The sequence below is a fragment of the Netta rufina genome, assembly GCF_964035555.1.
Source record: "Netta rufina genome assembly, chromosome: 1".
In the NCBI taxonomy this organism is placed as follows: Eukaryota; Metazoa; Chordata; class Aves; order Anseriformes; family Anatidae; genus Netta; species Netta rufina.
In genome coordinates, this window is record NC_140123.1 from 127666472 (window position 1) to 127689043 (window position 22572).

Here is a 22572-nt window from a genome sequence, read left to right on the forward strand (position 1 = left end):
CGCCCCGCCCCGCACATTCGCCACGGGGCGGCTGGTGGCGAATCTGCGCCTGCGGACGCGAAGCTGGCGCCGGCCGCTCGGCAGCGGGGGGCGGCGGGGCGCGGAGGTGAGGCCGGGGCTGGGGGCTGGGGGCTGGGGGCTGGGGGCGGGGGCGGGCGGGGGGCGGCTCGGGGAGCGGGGCCGCTCGGCCCGGCCTCGGCTCGGCTTTGAGGTACGTGGTGGTGGGGGTAAGCGGCTTGGGCTTGGTTTAAAATCGCAGAATGGCTGGGGCTGGGTTTGTCAAAAATGAGATTAATATTTGTGAAAAATGCAGGTTTTAAAGTTTTAAAAACTAGAAGTTGTTAATTGTTAACAGAACACGCTTTTTGTTAGCATATTTGTTTATGGTTTTACTAGAATTTAACTCATGCACGTCTTATTGCTAGTTCAGGAAATCAGCTCGAAGATGAAGCCTGATAAAGGAAACGTCTGCATTAGGGAGAGAGACTATGTGTACGAATTCAGTGCTGGAAATCAGCATCTAGTGCTGACAGTGCCCCTTAAATTTCCTGTGCAAGAAAATGTTAGTCATCTGCATGGACGTCTAATGCTTCTGCACAATCTGCCATGTTTTATAGAAAATGGTAAGACTTGAATTTTTAAATTTTGAATTTTTAGTGTCACATATTCATGCCCATAAATCCCTTACACCACACTTGAAGAAACCAAAAGAAAGGTACTTAGTAGAAATGTTTTATTTTTTTTTAATAGCTAAACATTTAAGAAAATGGCTATCAGTACTAGAAGGAAAGTGCCTAAGTAAAAGGTTTTCAGAAAAAAAAATCTATGTTTCCTAGTTGATTGCTGATACTTCCACTTAGATGGTTTTGTTGATGGGCCATTCTCTGTTTGTTATAATAGACCTGAAGCAATCTCTTAGTAAGTTCATAGAAGAGGAAACTATAAAAGATTATGATAGAGAAGCTGAAATGGCTCTGGAAGCAGTGAAATCAGGAAAAGTAGACATAAACCAGCTGGCAGATGCTTGGTCTAAAGCTTATAAAGAGGTAAGACTAAGGCTGAAAAATTAATGTTCAGAATTTGATTTATGTGTATGTGTATGCACATGTATGCAGACGTAATCAATTCTGTGAAAGTACAAAATTACATGGAAATTCATTTTTACAATTGTTATGATTTTTTTCCTTTTATTCCAAAGTGATTATTAGGTATTCACCCTGGAACTTATCAGTAAGTTTTTTCCTGAATTTACCTCATTACTGGCAAAAATTTAGTACAGTTAAAAAAAACAAAACGGAGAAGTAAAATAGATAGTGACTGTCAAACAAAATTAGATCTAGGAGTTATAATACATTAGATTCAAAGAATAAGATTTGCGTTGATCCCATCCAGAACGTCAAAAATACGAATGAAGTCTCCTAAAGAAAACTGTGAACAAATTGTATGCCTTGATGAACATGAATAAAATGAAATTAGCCTAAGAAGAAAAATGAATTCACCTTTAAGAAGGAAAAATCTGCATTGGGTGAGCACAGGAATGTTTCAAATCATTGAAAGAGTTTACCCTCTTCTGCTCTGAAGGTTACTATGAATAGGTTAGGCAAACTCTTTAAAAATTTATTTAAAATCTTGCCTCAGTGCAAGGATTATGATTTTATCATCTCTTGACATTTCTTCAATGTTACCATCTAAATTTATCATCTGAATCTGGTGGGAATCACAGCAAATACAAGGATCGTTTCAGTATAGAAGAGCCTGCTGAACTGGCATCTATCTCTGAGTCATTCTTTGTTAATGAAAAATTGCTTTTCTTAAGTCATTGTTGTTGATCACATTGTAGTGACATCAGAGTTTGGTCCTCCTTTCTAGTAAGATGTTTTTCTTTGCGCAGATGATGTTTTGGACCCTATCTAAACTTCATCAAATGCAAATGATGTTGTGCAGATTTATTTTTTTGACAGCACCTTAAATACTTAAAATAGTAAGTGCTAAATTATTCTTCTTTTCATGCTGGTGGTGAAAATTGATGATTCTTCACTGTTGGCAAAACCATAATACTTCTGCTGCTAGTTGCTTTGAAAGAGAATATGAGAAGAGAGAAAATGATAAAAGCTAAAGCAGAATACAGACAGCTCAAATCAAGGAGATAATTCATGTATGTTGAAGGACATGCATCAATGTGAATGCCCAGTTGGTTTTGCCTCCCCATTATGAGAGATCATTGTTTTATATTATATGGTGACTTTAAAGACTTCTCTCTTATAATTTTTAGACAACATTAGAGTACGCAAAACCTGAAGAAACCAGCTGGGATGAAGATTTTGCAGATGTTTATCATGATCTGATACATTCTCCAGCTTCTGAAACACTGTTAAACCTGGAACACAATTATTTTGTTAGCATCTCGGAATTAATAAGTGAAAGAGATGTGGAATTGAAAAAGCTTCGGGAAAGGTATTCTGCATTCTTTTCTTCAGTTGTCTTACAAAATACAGGTGCATACTAATGGATGTATACAACTTGTATGATAATGCTTGTCAATTTATATTTGTCAGTGTAAAGCCCTATTTTAGTGTCGTGTTTCCCTCTTTAAACTTAGTCATATAATGCTTCATTTATATTGTTAGGCTCAGCTATCTTCCACTCTCCTCAGGCACTGAAAATTATACAAGCAAAGGTCATCTGATTAGTACAAGGTTTGATTTTTTTTTTTTTAAAACTTTCCATTCAAATTCCATTTTAATTTCCACTGCTGTTTCATTTCCATTCCTATCGATGTTTTGAGTGCTTAGGTTAAGTATGTATCATGCTTTGCCTTTATTGTAATATAATTCAAATAAGAAATTGAAAGTTCCACAAGATGAAATGATGAGGAAAAGATTTGAACAAACTTTAATTCAGAAACTTCTGAAGGAGGAAGTTTGTAAAAGTCCCTGTGGTCTCCCCAGGAAGCTAGCAAAGCTGCAGGTGGCTGCTTTGTCCACGAGGAGGAGCACGTGCATTGTGTGTTTTACTTTCTTTCCCCCCCACCCCCCAGGTGAACTAAATAGGTTCCAAAAAATAAATGGACACGAATGTATAGTATAGGTACTAGCAACGAATCCTGGCAATGCTTGTGAGATGCCAAAATATCCTTAGTAGGTGTGTTTTCTAAGGGGTAGTACTCTTTGTTTTTAAGCTTACGGTATACACCTGTTTATATAGGTTCTTTCTAGTGTACTTCCAGAATGAATTTTACATATTTGTAGTTTCTTTCTAACACTTCTGAATCTTGCATATCTCTAATCTGGGGATAAAAGTTGCAGTAATGTAAGCATAATGGTTTTTGCTGCATACTGACTCTTCTCAACTATGTATATAGAAAAAAGAGCACTTAATACTAAGAGCAGTAATCTTGTACAGCTCCAGTGTGATAGAGCTGTGTATTGACTTCAGTGGAATTTATTGTATCTGCTTGCTGTAATTGTGAAAGTTTGTATTTTGATGACAGCTGAGACTAACCCACTTGAGTGAAGATAATGTCCTGTTTGCACAGGAGTTGATTTGGAATCCCTTACCATCAAATTTGTTTAGTGGATATTAATTACTAAGTTTTTGTTAAAGTATATCGATTCATTGTTAAAGGTGGGGTGAATACAAAAAGACAAATGAAGCCAGGGACACTGAGGAAGACAAAGGAGAGACGAGATATTTGGATGAATTGATGATAGTAGGACAGCCTAGCAATTACAGCTCCCCTTTTCGAATGTAGCTTGATTTGGAAACTCATCTGGCTGTTAAAAATAAGTGTGTTTAGCCTACGTCCTGGTGGTTACCATGTCTGCATCATTTGTGCTTGGTGGCAAAAAAAAACAAGGGATAGAGTAAGTCCATTTCAAAATAACAGTTGTCTCTGGATTATGGTATCTAGCCTGGGCAAGAGTTAAAAAATTGTATTGGTCTTTTTGTTCTTAACAGGCTTTAGTATCTAGAAATTTTATTTGATACATCTTATGGACTCCTAATTCTTAATGGAAAGGAAAAAAGAAAACACAACAGGACGTGCTTTTTAAAAATAATAGCTATTTTAAATTGAAAATATTTTTAAATGGAAAATAAATTGAAAATATGTATGTTTTTAGCATAAAAGTTGAGAGATTTAGTTCGTAATTGCTTTCAGTAAAAGAAAACTATTCTTCAGGTTCTGGGACTGAAAACTTACTGCTTTTTTTACTTTGTCTGGTGACTGTTCCATTATTTTTGGATCAAATTGTTAACTCAAAGGAGTAAAATAAAGAACTCCGCTCTAACATTGCCAGCATTAAGTGTCTGACTAAATAGCTGTTGTAAAATGCAGTTCATCCATTGCACTGTCATATACTTTACTCCCTATCAGACTCTTCAGAATGTTCCCCTTGTAAGGTCTTCTAGATCCCTCCCCCAGTCCATCCTGCATAAAGGGATGCTTCTGTTGAGAAGAGCTGTTGATTTTTCTGTGTCCTGGTAGAAAAATAGACAAAAAACACAGTAATTGAATTTCAGCAAGGACAGTTCAGACCACATATTAGTTAAAATTCTTCAAATAATAAGGACAGTGAAGTGATCCAGATATTAGAGTATCTAGAGAAACTGTCTTATCTTGTGGACATCTCTGCAGAAAGACTTGAAATGTATGGATTCTGATTCCAAAAAAAAAAAAGCAGAAGGATAAAGTACTGCATGACATATCTTTCAGCTATTTGCTGAATTTTCTATAGAACCATGGAATGGTTGGGGTTGGAAGGGACCTTAAAGATCACCTAGTTCCAATCTCCCTGCTATGGGCAGGGGCAACTTCCAGTAGACCAGGTTGCTCAAAGCCCCATCCAACCTGGCCTTGAATGCTTCCAGGGATGGGGTATCCACAAACTCTCTGGGCAACCTGTTCCAATGCCTTGCCACCTGCAAAGTAGAGAATTTCATCCTAATGTTAAAGCTAAATCTACCCTCTTTTACTTTAGAACCATTGCTTTTTGTCTTACCAGTGCACTTTCTGATAAAGAGGCCCTCCCCAGCTTTCCCTTAAAGTACTGGAAGGCTTCTGTATTATTTCCCTGGAGCCTTCTCTTCTCTGGACTGAACAACCCCAACACCCTCAGTCTGCCTTCATAAGGGAGGTGTTCTAGCCCTCTGATTATCTTTGGCCCTCCTCTGGACTCTCCAACAGGTCCATATCTTTCTTGTGGTGGAAGTCCCAGAGCTAAGCACAGTGCTCCAGGTGGGGTCTCATGACAGCAGAGTAGAAGGGAAGAGTCACCTTCCTCAGCCTGCTGACCATACTTCTTTTGAGAAAGCCCAGGGTACTGTTGGCTTTCTGGGTTGCAAGCGCACATTGACGGCACATCCTCTGCCGGTTTATTGAAAATGTTATTTGTAAATCTGCATTTCCTTTCCTTTCAGACAAGGAGCAGAAATGGATAAGGTGATGCAGGAGCTAGGGAAATCTCTAACAGACCAAGATGTAAATTCATTAGCGGCTCAGCATTTTGAATCTCAGCAGGTAATCTTAATGCGTTGAACTAGAACACATTATGCAAATAATTGCTTAAAAAGAGAACCCAAAACATTCAAATTATGTCTGTCTTCTTGTTAGGATTTGGAGAACAAATGGACCAATGAATTAAAACAGTCCAGTGCTATCCAGAAACAGGAATATCAGGAATGGGTGATAAAACTTCACCAGGACCTTAAGAATCCCAACAATAGCTCAATCAGGTATTTAGTTCCGTGGTGACGTTTACTGCTGTCTCTATTAATTCAAAAGACGTGGTTTTATGTACTCTTTCTTTCAAAATAGCTGCTTAAACAACATAATCCAAGAGAATCAAAGGCAAATAAACCATCATAATTAAATATCTACATTTTTAGACCTTTTTTCTTTGTGTGACATTTTACAACCGTTCTCTACAAAGAAATGTTCTCATACACTGAATTAGAGTCTGAGCAGTATGGAGCTTCCTCCTGTTTTGCCTTATTTACATTGTCTTTTTTTAAACGCTTTTTCATAATGCTTTCTGTTATCACATAATTATATTACACAGAATAATTAAAGTTTAATAAGTGGTAGAACTGTAACACATTTTGAATAACAAGCCTTTTTTTTAATGTTTTATATAGACGTCGCTGTACAGCTAAGATATTTGGAGTCTTTCAGTCTGTCCACTTATAGTGAGAGTTGTTTTCTTATTGAGGATATAGTAGGGAAACTGAAATCTGTAACTTGAGGAGAGCCCTATGCTGTATCATTAGTGTCTACCACCTTCGTTACTATTTGGAAAATGAAAGGAGTAAAACCTGGTGCTTTTTCATGTCTCATTAGTAGAAGAGCCTGAGTAGATTGTTTAGATGTATACAGAAAGGATTTATGGGGAAAATGACACCTTTGCTTAAAATGGATGTGAGTGATAAGATGAAAATGACGTGGAACATAAAGTATAAAATACTTCACTTCCTCTTAAGTGTTCACTTTAGGTATAAGAAAGCAGAGTGTATGGAACATGAGGGAAGAGACAGAGAGGAGGGGAAATATGTTAGAAGATAATATAGATGTAGATTTCTCACTACTTTCCTCACGATTGTGTCTGAATTTCTGTGTTTTGGAAGTCTTTTGCAGTTTTCAGGTTAGTCCCAGAATATGTTCCTAGGACTGCATAGCTTCTGAGCTTGTACAGTGTGGCAAACTTAGCTTGACTGTTTATTTTAACCTCCCATTTTGTGTGGGGGGGGGGAGGCAGGTAGAAAGAATATTATATCCAGGACCTTCATGAATAAAGTTTTGTGTTCTAAATAGACTGAGATTTTTTCCCATTTATTTATATGTTCATTTCATTATAACTAGGTATTGTGGTTCTTATTGCTCAATCGCAAAATGCTTTACAAAGAAGCCTGATGATGTAAATCTAATAGTGAAGTTTACTCTTCCTGCTGGTATAAGGATGAAGTGTTACGTACCAGAAAGGCAGAACTTCAGAGGAGTAGAGTTCATTCAAATAGGTTTAGTTTCTTGGCTTCCACAGACTAGCTGAGGAAATTTTGGATAGAGTTTGCAATACGTTGTTCATTGTCAGCAAAAGCTAGTATAATAAACTTTTCAGTAGGTTTCTCATTATTTTAGTGATGAAATTAAGGTTCAGCCCAGTCAATTGAGAGAATCTGTGGAAGGAAATGGAAGAATTTATGAAGAGCAAAGACTTTTAGAAGAAAGTTTTACTATTCACTTGGGTAAGTAAAATAAACTCACAGTAAATCCAAAGATTGTAACTAATAAATTATGCATCTAACCGTGTTTTATTTACAGTACTTAACTAATAATATATTTTTTTTTCCCAGTTTGGGAGAGAAGTACAATACAGCATAAACTGTATCAAACAGTGTCTACCTACCTGAAAAATACTCAATGGAAAACATTTTAAAAACAAATTTGTATCCACTTTAGCAAGGTGACTAATATAGAAAAACATGTTAACATCAATACACATAGCGATTAATAAATTAAAATGTGGGTGTTTATTGAGTTCCCAAGAAAAATTAACAGAAAAATGGATGCTTGATTTTTTTTTCTTTTAGTATTGTTTATGTAGTAGAGATTTCTTATGCTGTCTGTTTTGACTGCACTCAAGTACTCTTTATTTTGTAATTTGCTGATATGCATATAAATTACATATATGGTTAAGAACTTATTTTGTGCAAGTATTATTGGTTATACTTTCCTTATATCTTTTTCACAAAGCTTAGGGGAACATTTTGGTCAGTTTAATAATAATCATGAGTTTCATCTTTTGCTGTTTGTATTAAATACTACTGTATTTAATGATACTGTTTTTATCGTTTATATCTGGTACAGGAGCTCAGTTGAAGACCATGCATAACTTGAGATTACTGAGAGCTGATATGCTGGATTTTTGTAAACATAAGCGTAATCATCGAAGTGGAGTAAAGCTTCACAGGCTTCAAACCGCAATGTCCCTCTACTCAACTTCCCTCTGTGGCCTGGTATTACTGGTAGATAATCGTATCAGTTCATACAGTGGCATCAAAAGAGGTGAGTCCTCTGATGAAGTATATCAGGTCAGTGAAAGCCAGCATCGCTCTTTGAGACTTGCTGTCTTCTCTCACAAAAAGTATTCACAGTAAAATTAAAATTTACTAGAGTAAATGTTTTGCAAGTGGTATTACAGAAGGGTAGGAAAAGCAAAAAGAAATGGATAAGAATGGGGGACAGAGCTGTGCTAAGTAACTTGAACTCTGATATGCTGTTAACTTTTATCTCTGTACTAGGTTTTGCATTTGAGTAAGTAAGGTGTTAGGGTGGACACTTTAATGTTAATTTGCCTGCCTTACACAAGCTGATAATCAGTAGGGTCTTCTAACTCTCTAATGTTAATTTGCCATACAATTAAATTCTCAAACTGAAGTTTTAAAATTGATAAGCATGTAGCATATTTATACATTTACTTTAAATATCTGTATCACCATAACTTCCATTAACAGGGAACAATGGGAGTATAATAGGAGTATTAATTGCCTACTCTTGGAAAGTTTAATTAATAGACATTTTAAGTGCACATCTTTTGATTAACTGGTCTCTGTGAGGGTGTTCTAAGCCTAACCAATGACACGTGTGTTTGTTCTTGTTCGAATTTTGGCCACCCAGGCTCTCTGTGAACAACTTTGTAGACTTTGCCATCTTCCTCTTGAAATTTAATACCTAAATATTTACATATGAAACGTCTTTTTGACTAGAGACAGTATTACTTTTCATCATTCTAATATGCATTTTCTTGGAAAGGGGAGGAAAGTAGGCTTTGGTGCACTCTGAAAATAGTGTGGAATCAGGCTTGTAATAAGGAGAGGGAAGTGTATCTATTAAAATTCCAGTTCTGTTTGTTCTGTATATGGTTTCCAAGTTTAATTCTAACAGTATTATTTCACTCTTGCACTCATTTTCCATTGCTTTTTGTTATTACTGCTTAAATATTTAAATTAACGGTGAAAATTTGTGCATAAATCTTAGATGATCAAGAGAAAATGGACATATAGATAATACCACTAAACACAAAATTAGATACTGCAGCCTCAGCAAAGGGGAAAGTAGAGGGGGGAACTAAGGGACTATAGGATAATCTATAAAATATAATCCTTAGTAAATTTTGATTCCTCTTAATTCCAAACAGACTTTGGCAAACTTAACTGTGAGCACTTTCCACAGCTGTCTGCGCCTCCATTCTTTTTTAAAATGTTGCATTTAAATTGTCTCTATTCCTCCAACTGAATCAAATATGCTACTTTAAACCACCAATGAACATCTGGTTGTGGTAAGACCTCAAACTACTAGAGGCAGCAACAGAGGTTTGGGTACATTTCTTTATATCTACTGTCTGGTGAGAGTGATACCTTCTGGCAAAGGTCAGTACTAAATACCTTTGAGAAGAAAATTTGCTTTAAAATTGTTAAATCTGTTGCAAGAGCACTACACAGAAACCATTCTCCGTACGAAAAGGCCTGTTAAAGAAAAATACATGTAAATGTGCTAGGGGCTTCAAAGGTTCATAACATTTGCAAAAAATGTTATAATAGAAGACATTTAAATAATACGTTTATGTTGGTGTTTAAATAGGGCGGTAATGTCATGTGTAGTCTAAATTTCTGGGTTACAAAAGTGTAGAAGTGCTTCTGTCCTAAAATGGAAAAACACAAACCTAATAGCTGTTGTTTGGCAATGGACTAGAATCACTCTCTAATCTCGAGATTAGGTTGATATAGATGAGCTTCATGTGAGTATGCTGTTTATTCAAGTATTTTGCGTTGTTTTGAGCAAGACCAATCACTCAGCAAACGCTAAATGGAAAGTGGGTACAGTCCTACAAAGTCTTGCAACTTACTTGTTTGACCTAATTTGTTTAGGTCCATCTTGAGGACCCTAGTGAATGTCCTTCTTGTTTAGTATATATTTTGCTAGCTCAGTTGTCTTACAAACATTTTGATGTTGCGTCTTTGGTGAATCTATTATCCAAAGATGGTTCAGTTTGCCTCAAAGTTCAGGATATGTGAGGTATTTGCAAGACTGAAAAACATGACTGCAGTGTTTTCTGGGTACACTATCTCTTACGATATCTAAACAATGACTAGTAAAATATACCTTTGAAATTGGACTTGGACCCATCTCTGGAAAACAGCTTTCAACAGGAAGTTGAACTTTTTATGATCTTCCAATGTCCAGATTTAATTCAGGTTCCTTTTTGTAAGCTAGAGGAATAGTCTTCTCATGTATTTTGTATTTATGCATTACCTAGCATGAGCCTCTTACGTTAGGACTTTGTAGGTCTACTATGACTCAGATTTTAAGTAGGTATAGCACACTCAAATGGTAAACTAAAACTAACTTTAATTTTGATTTAAATAAGAGACTTTTCCTTTTTTTTTGTTTCAAATAAAACATTTCCTGGCCTTAGTTTATCAAGATAAACACAGAAAACACAATCTTTTAGAATATGAGCTGCTTCTTCCCTTGATTTTGGAAACCAGAACTTAATAAAGCATTTTGAAAATAGACTTCATGATACAGAGGATGTAAAAAGATAAAGGATATTAAGGTTTTCTTTATATCCTGCCTATTCCTGTTATAGCCTGTTCACAAGGTTACATGGTGATCCTCAGATAATCAAAATACATTAAGTACTTTGGGATCTAATCCAGGTAGGTTCCTCAGAAGTAAGTCACGATTGGTTAGTATAGTTCATCTTCTTGATAATTGCTTGTTTTGGCGGCCATTAACTTAACATTGGCAGTGATAACCATGCATTTTTTAAAAACGGAGAAAAGGCTGGACATCAGGATACTGCGCTTAGAATATGCATTACAGGGGCAGTATGTTATGATCCTAATTATTAATTTAATTTTTCCAAGTCTGACACTGCTTATCAGGAAAATAAACTGGCAGCTCTTTTCAGCTGATGGCACTTTTCTTTAGCTTTCAGATCTCTGTTTTGAGAACTAAGAGGAAACAACTGTAATCCCAACTTTCCAGATATGCTGTTTATGAATGTAATAGCTCTTGTTTTGCAAAACACACTGGGGTGCCATAGCTGCTCTTGGAAATATCTACTATATATGCTTCAATAAAGCATCACAGATCAAGGGACTGTTATTAATAAGGCATCAACACTTTAAGGATGGTAACATTTAATGCATGTATGTTTTACCTGCTTTGGCAGGGGGGTGTGGACCCAATGATCTCTTGAGGTCCTTTACAACACCTAGAATTCTGTGATCCTGTGATTCTTGCTGTTATTTTCAGGTTTATTTTTTGCATGGATTATTTTGTCTGAAGAATAACAGCACTGTTTCAAGTTGTTTTTTTCCAAGGAATTCATTTATTTAAAAAAAAAAAAAACAACTTTGTTTCTGATGTAATGCTTTTTTTAGGACTTAAGGTGAAATGCAGCAGGGCTTTTTTGTTTGTTTTGTTTTAGTTTTGCTGTTGTATCTGTCTTTGCTTAAACTGTACAACAGCATTATGTAATGTTACTAAGCACATCCTTATGACGTGGATTTAAATCTTTATTTTTTTCCTAGATTTTGCAACTGTTTGCCAAGAATGCACGGATTTTCATTTTCCTGGAATTCAAGAACAACTTGAAATTGTCCAGAAGGTTGTACTTAAGGCCAGAGCACAGCGTAGCAGTAAGTCGAAAAGACATCATGGTCAGTGACAACCAAAATTACTTTCCTTGAAATAGCATAGTGGTCAGTAGAATGTTTATGGTTAGGGGTGACTTGATTTCACTCTTCTTCATATCTACAAATCAATAAAATGTGATGTTCTGGTTTGTCAGTTAACTCAGAGAGATCTGCATGAAATCCTGTGTTCACTGACAGTATGTCCACATGATGTCTTTGATTCCATAATAGACATAAATTTAGAGAAAAAAAGTCCTTAAGTTCTGATCACACTTTAGCAGCATGGGAAATATGTAGGGTAATTATACTTTCCTCTGCAGCTTAAACTGCTGGTGACAACATGGACTTACCTGACTTGTATTTATATAGAAAATGAAAGTCAAAGCCTTAAAAATTGCAGATGTGTTACAACTTATTCCCCTCCATATAAATAAGTACTAAAAATGGAGTAATAAATTGACTATATGTGTATACTCTTTAGTATTGACCAAATCCTTGTGAATGGTTTACTTCGCAGTTATTTTTACAAATGGCATAGAAATTTTCTGACCACATGGTGTTAAGGCAGTACTTGTACATCATGAAGCTTTGTTTTTCTTGCAGAGAACTACTTGTGTGGTTTAAATACATCAGTAACATGAATAGATTCATAAGAGTACATGGCGAAACAAGGTTTCTTAGGAATCTGCATATTGCTGTAGTCTTAAGGAGAATTCTGAAAGCTGTTTTTATATTGGTGATTTATGTAAATTTCTGTTAAAATTTTCCTTGCAATACCAGAAACAAACTTGCTTTAAATATATGCATTATTTAAAAAGCAATAGCAAGGTACTATGCAGTTGTGAGGGTAATTCAGAAAGTTTAGCATTCCATTTGAGAACATTGTGTTTCCATTTGTCTGAGTAAAGAGGTATCATAGGATGATCAAAAAAGAAAGCTTATGATTTGATAAGTTCATTTATGATTTCATAATCGGTTCAGCGTTTATTGAAGTCGGCAGAAGCAATTCTTGTCCAACCCTCACATTTATCCAACTTTATGGTGAAAATTCAAGCTGGATATCATCTCAGTACATTTTATATGACAAAGCATGATTAATACATGTTATGTTTCATATTTGTGGTATTTGTTTATATACAGGAAATAAAGAAAGTGGAACTGAAGACAAATCCAAGAATATTGAACGAAACCAGTCAAATATTTTACCAGGTGAGTTCCACTGAAGAGGTTTCCCCCCTCTTCTTAGAAGAAATTTTGTTTTATAGATGCACATTTTTAGCTCTAAATTCAGAACATAAATTATAAACTAAACCTAAGTTGACCTCAATCAGAGGAGAAGGATGTTCTTGTGGCTAAGGCAGAGAACTGGGTGTCAGGACATCTGGTTTCTATTCCCAGCTTTGCCACCACGTCATATGACTGTGGGGCAAATCACTTCTCTATGCCTAAAATTTCTCTTCAGAGTTTGAGGGGAGATAAAAAGATCTCTGAGGATTCTGGGAAAAAAAATGAAACATAAATAATATCAAATAACTTTGTGAAAATAACTATATATGTCACTGTGCTGATCCAGTAAAGCATTTTAGAATGTATTTTAACTTTGAGAATGTAAAAATGCATTTCCCTAAAAGAGGGAATCTCTGATTTTTACCATGGAAAGCTGCTGTGGAGTTTGAAGATGAATGCACAGTTGGAGGTGTAGGGGAAGGAGACAAATTCATACAACCCATGGGTAATAGGAGGGCTTCTTAAAATTGCTTTCAAGATTGTCTTAGATCTTGGTCATATAAGTGGATTATAAATCCGCTTTGATCCTTAATAGATAAATCCCAGTAAAATCTTGCTGCAGTGGCAAGCGTATCATTATTATTAGATGGACATTGCTGGGGATTACCTTAGCCATCATCAGGAAGGAGTACATACCCATTCTTCAGATAATCCAGTGCAAAGGAAGTCTTAACTGGAATTGCCAGTGAAAATAGGTTTGAAGGAAGATGCTTATCTGTTGACTGGAACAGTAGTGGTATTGTATACCTGCTTTTTTGTTGACTCCAGTATAGATGTTTTGCTCTCCAGCAGAAAGGTAAGGTGCAGAGACCTGCATTTCACTGCCCATTTACTGCTTCTTTATCTTTGATAAATGAAAACTAAGCCTAAAAATCTCTCTGGCAAGATGTCTTCTTGAAAGCAGCTTTGTAACTAATCTTCCCATTGTTATGAATTGTTTTAAATTCTAAAGATCGTTTATACCTCTGTCTTCTAGAATGTATCTGTTATTGCATAACCCACTATCCTTTTCCACAGACTTTTTGCATACTTTATTTTAATGCATCCATTTTTGGTATTTCCGCCTCCCACATCTGTCTGCAATTCAGTGCTTACATTATATATTTTGAGTATTACACCTCCTCTGTGTTTGCTTTTTTGTTTCATGCTATATATAGATCGTATCCGCTTGTTCTGGCACTGTTACATCTTATTACACCAGGTGTCCCTGATGCTTGTGAAACTCATCAAAGCAGGGAAGTGTGTGTAGGATGAATGTAAAACAATCATACTCCAAGAAATTTTAGATCAGTTCGTTTCTAACTTTTATGTATCTCCTTATGTACGTGTTCTGATCTGTTGTCTGCTTGTATTACCTTTTGTCTTAACTTACTGACCCTATTCTTACATTTCATAACAATTGTGTTTCAGTATAGGTCACTACTGTGATACCTTGCCTTTTTGGTTTATGTAATTCTGTAGGGGAATTCTACATAACACGCCATTCAAATCTTTCTGAAATTCATGTTGCGTTTCACCTTTGTGTGGATGATAATGTAAGATCTGGAAACATAACTGCTCGGGATCCTGCGATCATGGGACTCAGAAACATTCTCAAAGTTTGCTGCACGCATGACATTACTACCATTAGCATTCCTCTCCTGTTGGTACATGATATGTCAGAAGTAAGTAAATTTAAAGTTTTGTTTTCTTCTTAGCTTCTAAGGTGCAACAATTATTTATTTATTTTTTCTGGAAAGGATATGTCTCAGTCTTGTTTAAGACAAATGGAGCAATTTATCCTAGTTACATGCTCCTGCCACATCATTGTGCTACCATTGGTATCTGTATAGTGACGTGAGTTAAGGAACTGAATCAGTTATAAGCTTTTCAGTCAGCTGAACCTCTTCATTTTTATTTCCATCTCTCCTTGATCCAGCTCAGTGCACGGTTACAGAGGTATTAATGAAAGAGGTGATAGGACTACATATTTAGATGTTAAAAAGATGTTTTGTGGCAGCAGTTCTTGCTTAGAAACTATAGTTTGTAAGATGCTGATATAATAGTAATAGCAGATGCAAATTATAATTGCTTCTAGCTAGAAAAAATTAAAACTAACTTTTTATGAGCAGCAGAACTAGCAAAGCCTGTTTTCTTAGAAAATTTGAATTCTGTACCCCTAAACACCATTCTTTATCACCTCAGCCCTGTGCAGCAGTAACAGAATTTTACCTTTGCTCTGAATGGTCTCCTTCTTCATGCCCTAATTACTTGCATGTTTAGTTTCTGCCCCAGAGCCCCCCACATACCAGCTGGAGAAGAAGTAGCATACTGCTGAGACTCAAGTGATATGTCACATCCATTGGTGACATAAGTGTGCTTATTCTGCAGAACTGCTGTATTTTTTTCTTCAGTGGGACACTAGTGTGTAGAACTTTTCTCTTACTCAACTGTATTTTTTTTTACAGTGCATAGTAAACTTATAATTTAATACCATTTACAATCTTTCCTCTGTCAGATCAGCTTCAAAAGATAACTGGCAGGGAAGAAAATGGAGGTGGGGAGAGATCCAGCAGACAGAAAGTACAGCCACATGCCACACTTCCTTAGGTGACAAACTTACAAACTAAAAGAAATTAGGAGAATAAGATAACACTGCTATTAATTATATCTTTGCATATGTTTACTTGCAATCTGTTATGTTGTTGTTTTTCTTTTAAAAAAATTGGCACCAATTTCAAGACTGCCTCTCCTTTGAAAGTGCCTGACTCATAGCAAGAAAGAGGCTCATCATTGGATTGCTTTTAATAGGTGGAATAACTTTTTTTGTTGTTGTTGTTTTTTTTTTTTTTTACATAATTTTATCTGAACACCATGTAGAACTGGATCCCTTTTGCAAGATAGGGGTCTATACAGTTCAAGCAATGTTAAAAATATCCAATAATGAAGATTCTAAAGGATGTGCCTCAAAATGTGAACTTTTAGTAATAGATTTTATTTCAGAAATATATTTTTACATCTTTGGTATTAACACTTTTTGTATGCAAATGCAAGTAATCAACTTGCAGGACAGCAACCTGAGTTATTAATGGGACCCAATTACTGTGTTTCAGGAGTTTATAGAGCTCTTCTCTTAATCAAGTTGGCAAGTGACCCCATTAACCTTTTTTTTTTTTCCCTTTGAAATACATACATACAATGAAAGCTAAAAATAACATGTTTAAAATACAAATAGAGCACGAGACCAGGTGTTCACCATGCTTTTAGAAAGGTGTTGTTGCTGAAATGTGTGAAACTGAAGAACCATCTACTTGTCTGATGCTGAATTCTTAAAAGTCCTGGTAAAATGATTCATCTTTAATATTAAGCTTTTTAAGTATCTGTGGAGTAAGCTGAAAGTGACCTGTATGATAAGCATAGACTGAGCCAAAACTGAACTGCATGAATTGCATTAGCAGCATCACTTATTACGGTGTTTTGCAGCTGGCTGACCTCATTTGAAACACACAAGTCTGTAACTTGTTGTTGAGGGAAGAGTGAATAACAACAGATTTCCGAAGGTTAACCTGAACTTGGTGCCTTCAGCAGCTCCAGTTTTGAATCTGCGTTTACCACCTACATAAAAAAACATTTTTGTAAAGTGGTTAACCAGGAGCACAGCTGCAGAGATGTTTGCGTGCTTCGCTGTGGCAAGCATTCATCATGAGTTTGCTTTGTGTATTTCCCAAAGGTTTTCTTTTATGGATGGAAGAGTAGTGTTTATAACCCCACAAAAATGATGAGTGTATCAGTCTCAGTGAAGCTGTTACCCTTTGTTATCATTTAGCCTTCGTATTAAGCTACTCTTTCCTCCTGGCCCTCTCCCCCAAGAAAAAAAATAAAGAATTCTGTTTTCCTTGTTTTCTCTTGTTACTTCAACAACAACAACAACAGTTTTGTGTTTGTTGTTTTTTCTTTTTTCCTGTTCTGATCATTAATTTCAGTAAAGGAAGGAAACTGTGTTTGATATTTGAGAAAGACAAAAATAGACAAGTTCAAATTTAGGACAACTGAGGTCCTAATGTCTGATCATTGCACTGAATCTAACATAAACTGAACTGGGGAATGAAATGGTTACATGGAATCATTAAAAATGCTGGAGTTGGCATACTTCCTTGGTAGTTTCAACATAAGGGGTATCGTATGCTGCCATCCATATAGCAATGTGGAAGAAAACAGACCTCTTGAGAGCTCTCAGGCAGCTGCCTATGTGATGATAAGTTAAGAAAAAAAATGTTTGAAAAAAGTTGATATTAAGGGAATATAAGGTGTGCAGCAAATATTTGTGAATGTCATTTATACTTGTAGAGAGATTATCAAAGAATGTATTAACCTTCAGTTTTTCTCTTACTGTTTCATACCGTGAAACATGCATAGATATACTTTAAATAAACACCTTGCTAATTCTTAACTTACTGAAATTAACCATTGAATTTCGGTTTGAAACCTTTGTCCCATAAGAAGTGTATGGACTTAGTGTTTTCATTACCTGGTTATGACACGGTTCTGCAGAGACTTAAGGATGGTCTTCTAGATTCAAAAAAGCAGCAACTCCATGCAGTGACTCTGTCACAAATTTCAGTGATTGGCCTTTTTTATTTTTATCAGCTAAAGGAATGTTAATCTAACAAAAGATCTATTCATCCTGAAAAGGAATGGTGTGTGCTTTCTGTAGTGAATAGAAACCAAAAGTCACAGGCGCTTTTTTTACTTGCTAGAATGCTGTTAATGAAAACTTACCATATCTGATGGGGTGTTTGTTATTTTCCTGTCTCCTGTGCTGTGTTTTGAATTGGCACTTATCTGGCTATTAATTTCCACAACTGTTACTTAATTTACATATAGGGAAAAGTCCTGACAACGTGTCAAGATCATGATAACTTAAGTTTTTAAAGATGAATTAAAATCAAATCATTACTGCGTCATTCTCTGTTCTTGTGGCTTGCATGCACTGACATTGTAGATTCAACCTGTTATTTCCTTGAGTGACCACAAGATTTAACATCTATGTTTCTCTGAAATAGTCTGAGGAGTAGAGTCATATCCTGCTGTCTCAATCAGTCCTTTTAAGGCTAGTTTCTTTTATTGATTATATAATGTGCTCGTAAGTTGCCTTCAGAGCGACAGGACCGTTCTTTTTAGGTATTCATTTTTAACCTAAGCCAAAACAGTGATCAAAAGTAGCAATAAACTCCTACATTGCTTGTGACAGAATGCAAATGTGGGCAGATAAATTATAACAAAGACCAGCTATTTCTTCCAGAAAGGTTAGAAAATAAAAAAAATAAATTGTCCAATATTGTTGTTTCTGATTCACATGTTGTATAGTCTAAAAGCAGCATCTATTGATGCAAGAATTTACCTCATGAAAAAAAAAAAACGTCTGTAAAGTTATTCTAACTTAGGCTGTTTTTATGTTACTATAAGGCTGTTACTATTTCAGGTATGGGAGAATATAGGGAGATGCTCCCACCTAAGAAAAAAATTAAGCTTTTAGTTGTTGCTTAGTGTAGAGACATTCAATATATTGACTCAACATTATCAGTCAGCATTCTTGGACAACCTTGCTTCTCAAATAATCTTGTTAAATCCTGAAATTAAGCTTTTTGAAAATGACAGCTTGCACACTGCTTGACATAGCAAAATAAATGCTGGCTTTACTGAATACAAAATTATGTAAAGCATAAATTTTAAAAGGTACATGGAATGATAAATTTGATTCCATGTGTATATTCCTATGTTCATACTAGAAAGTGCACTTTTTGATGTTGGAGGGCACATCAGAACAAATTTTATTTTCTTCCTGAGAAGTGTTTACAATGACATTCCTTCTGCCTCTAACTAGGAATGTTCATCTTAATATAATTCATTTTATAGTTTACAGCTGAAGAATGCTTGATGTACTAATGCATTTGAACTGTTACTTAAATTCTTTAGACCAGGGCCTGTTTGCCATACAGTAAGGTAGTTTATACAGGTGCTTTTCATATACCATCTTGGTGTTTAACTTCAGGTAAGAATTTGCTGTCTGGTCATATCTGAAACCTGTCCCATCGGATGAAGCCGGATTTTGTTTGTTTTAGTTCTTAATAAAAATGCACCTCTAGGATAAAATTATTTCTACCAATTTCAGTATTAGAGATATTTTACTGAAGGTGTATGGGTATGCCAATAAGCCTAAACCAGAGTCATCAAAAATAGCTGTTAATCATCAGCTACTGCTGTTAAGACATGGTCAGGAGCCTCTCTTCAGCTAACTGAAGCACAAATCTGATAGTTACAATTGGTTATTGCACATTTTTCTGAAGTTCCACAGAGGAATTAAGTAGACCCATTTTCCAGTGACATTAATAGGATTATTATCAACAGTATGGTGGTGTGTGTTTGTTTTTCAAGATCTCAAAAATATATAGGCTGTTCAGACACTAGGCTCTCATACCAATAAGCAGTGGCTGTGCTTTTATGGTCTCATATACATGTATATAAATATATATATAAAAAATATATTTGTATATATGGGTCGTGTGTTTATGTATCCATACACGTATACACACACCACCTGTCTAGAGTACTTCAGAAAACTGAATCCCTCATCATGGCCTGTAATGCTGCTTGGATACCTGGTGGGAAAATATGGTTTTGTGGTAATAACTTATTATTTTTAATAATTTTCCTTTTTTCTCTTGATGGTAGATCCATGGGCATTGGACCTTTTTCATTTATTTATTTATTTTTAGGAAATGACCATTCCATGGTGCTTAAAGAGAGCAGAGCTTGTGTTCAAGTGTGTTAAAGGTATGTTAGTAAATGCTTCAGCTCATTTCCAGTGTTGCATTTGATGACATCCAGTCTTAAGTCAAGCTGTATGTTTTCCCCAAAACAAGTCATTTTAGTAACTTACTACTTGTTAAAACACTTATGCTTTCTCTTTAAAAATATTAACTATTATTGTGGGACTATTTTAAGCATCAGGAAATAATCTCACACTAGAATGGAAACTAAAAGTGTTTTGAAAGTATCTTCACAACTGTTACAAAGACAGTGAAAGAAAAAGCCCTTACTGCATTTGAGCAATCTCTGAAGGAGGGCAGGAGAAGGTGGTTCTCTACAGTATACTTCCCAGTGTCTGTTGTATTTTAATTTCCTCAGTGACAATTCCCTATACATTTTCAATGCTAGTTTATACGCTAATTCGCCTTTTTGCTTGAAAGTCATCATGATTTGACTGTCATTTCCTATATTTCCCAACTGTGTTACTGCTTACTGCATTCTTGTGTCCTGCACTTAAACACTCGCAACAGTCATTTAGAGTATTTAAAATGCTAGTAGTTATGTTCTTTCTACCACCTACTTAAGAAACCTCTTGCTGTTGTGAACTTCAGCGGTTCACAATGAAATATCATCCATGTAACCATTTTCATTATACAAGTATTTTTCCAAGCATCTTTATTTGTCACTAATGTATTTCTGTGGACCTTGTAGTTCATTGGTTATAGTTAGGAAATGCTAGCATAAAAATGCCAAATGATGATAAGTTGAGCACTGAGCATTAAGCATTTTCTATGTAAGTAAGTCCAAGTAGTTTCTGTTCCTGCCAGATGGCCAAAACCCTTTTGGCAACTGGATATTGTCTTGCACTCATTCATCTGGATGTGATCACATCAGAGCAAAAGAAAAAAGCTGCTTCTCAATGAAAGCAAGCTATTGAAAAAACTCCTAATAATCATATTCGGAGAAAGTTCTCACTTCCGCTGGCTAGTACTCTGCTGTACCATAGACCTGGTTATTTTGCTCTTTAAGGGTATTCCAATTTTCTCAATAATTCCTCATTAGATTTTCCAGTTAAATCAGATTTCAGTCAGTTGATCAGTCAAGCCTGATTTAAATGTGACTAACGATATCCCTAGTTAAGGCGGTTAAAATCCTAATTGTATGTGAAAACTTCCTCATTGCTTGATAACAGTGTAATTGAGGGAGGAGTGTACATATATAATGAATATAATATGAGTGCTGGTTTTTAGGTTTCATGATGGAAATGGCTTCATGGGATGGAGGAATTTCTCGGACTGTACAATTCTTGGTACCGCAGGTAGGTTAAATCAAGTTTGTATCTAAACTGGGAGACTGGGAACAAGAAGTTAAATGTCAGCAGATCTAGATTTGTGCCCTGTTTTTTAGTTTGAGCTTAAACCTAATTGCTGTTAGTTTCATCCCTTGCTTACAAAACAGGAATAAAAGGGTTTTATATTTTTGGGTATCCTGTAATATCTTCTGAGGATGCTGAAAATGCAAACTGGGAAGTTCACCTTTATGAATGGTTAATACATAACCTTAAAAGAAGATACTCTTTCTTTTTCTCCTATTTTCTCTGAAGAGTTGGGACTAACATTGCATTATATAACGTTAGTTTTTTGTTAGTCATACTGTTGAGCATCTTGGAAAATTGCAATGTACTGAGTTCAGTCATGCTTCCACAAAACAATTGATTACTCTAGATGTTTCAAGTTAATTGTAATAAAGATTCTGGAATGATTTAACTTGGAGTTCTAACTGATTTGCAGAAACAGGAAATTTTGCAAATGTGACCAACACTGAGGCGGTTTTTGTGCTGTTATTTTTTTGGTTTGTTTTTATTCTAAAAAGTGGTGCTAGAAGTTCTGTAAAAAATCAGAATTGTGGTATGAAAGAAATAGCAAATACTTGTTGACAAAGTACTAAACTGCTGAGCAAGGAGGAAGCAAAGAATAAATAAATTGAAGATGACTCTAACGTTGGAATTCAGACAGCAGAAGTCCTGTAGATAATGAACAGCACTGTCCTGATTCTGCTTACCAGAACTGATCAATTATTAGAACAGGAAATGTACTGGAAAGAGATATATCCCATAAATATACAAACATGATTTTTAGGTCAATCTTTTTCTTTTGATTGAATTAAATAGAATTATAATGTACATTTTGAAAACAATCTTCTTGGCCTTCTGAAAAACTGCAACACTCTTTTAAATGTTAAAAAACATAGTTTAAACAGATTTAGTTCTTCCAAACTACAGCAAAAAGCTAAAGCTTACTGGTGTATCTCTTTATTGTTTTCTTTTTCTCTCCTCCCCCCAGACAATTTCTGAGGAAATGTTTTACCAACTGAGTAACATGCTTCCCCAAATCTTCCGAGTGTCCTCTACATTGACTCTAACCTCTAAGCACTGAATTCTGTGCAGCAGTAAGACATACCTTGTTGACAGAGGAAGAAGCTATGGAGATTCTTTATGGAAATGTCTCTTTTCCAAGGCCTGATGACCCTGAGTTGGCATTTGTTGCAATTTCAAGAATAATGTCATCTTAATAAAAGATACATGCTGTCTGCATTTGGTTGTTAGCATTTTATTTTTGTCTCTCTCTGTTTCAGCACAGCATTTATGTTGAATTCCTCATCTTTTTCTGAAAGACATGAAATGTAACTAGTCTTATGTAATCCACAGAAATGATTCACATAGTTTGGTAGGAATAAGACTTACGGTAGAATTAGGATCGGGGGGAGTGAGGGGCTTCAGATTACTTAGTTTTAGAAACA

General features: G+C 35.6%; 1 protein-coding gene across 7 annotated transcripts; it reads left to right on the forward strand.

The window, feature by feature from the left end:
* Positions 1-29: 29 nt before the first annotated feature.
* FERRY3 (FERRY endosomal RAB5 effector complex subunit 3) lies at positions 30-22354 on the forward strand. 7 transcript variants are annotated; one of them, XM_084285350.1, is made up of 14 exons: positions 30-106; positions 426-623; positions 901-1046; positions 2273-2454; positions 5419-5518; positions 5612-5733; positions 7133-7239; positions 7862-8059; positions 11593-11721; positions 12838-12906; positions 14446-14648; positions 19740-19797; positions 21024-21091; positions 22116-22354. In XM_084285350.1, the coding sequence occupies exons 2-14, from the start codon at positions 446-448 to the stop codon at positions 22206-22208; spliced, it is 1653 nt and encodes a 550-aa protein (XP_084141476.1). In that variant the 5' UTR covers positions 30-106; positions 426-445; the 3' UTR covers positions 22209-22354. The 7 variants fall into 7 exon arrangements, with proteins under 7 accessions (XP_084141476.1, XP_084141478.1, XP_084141479.1 ...); XM_084285352.1 differs by having other exon boundaries at positions 11593-11700; XM_084285351.1 differs by lacking the exon at positions 30-106 and adding an exon at positions 166-211.
* The last annotated feature ends 218 nt before the right edge of the window (positions 22355-22572 follow it).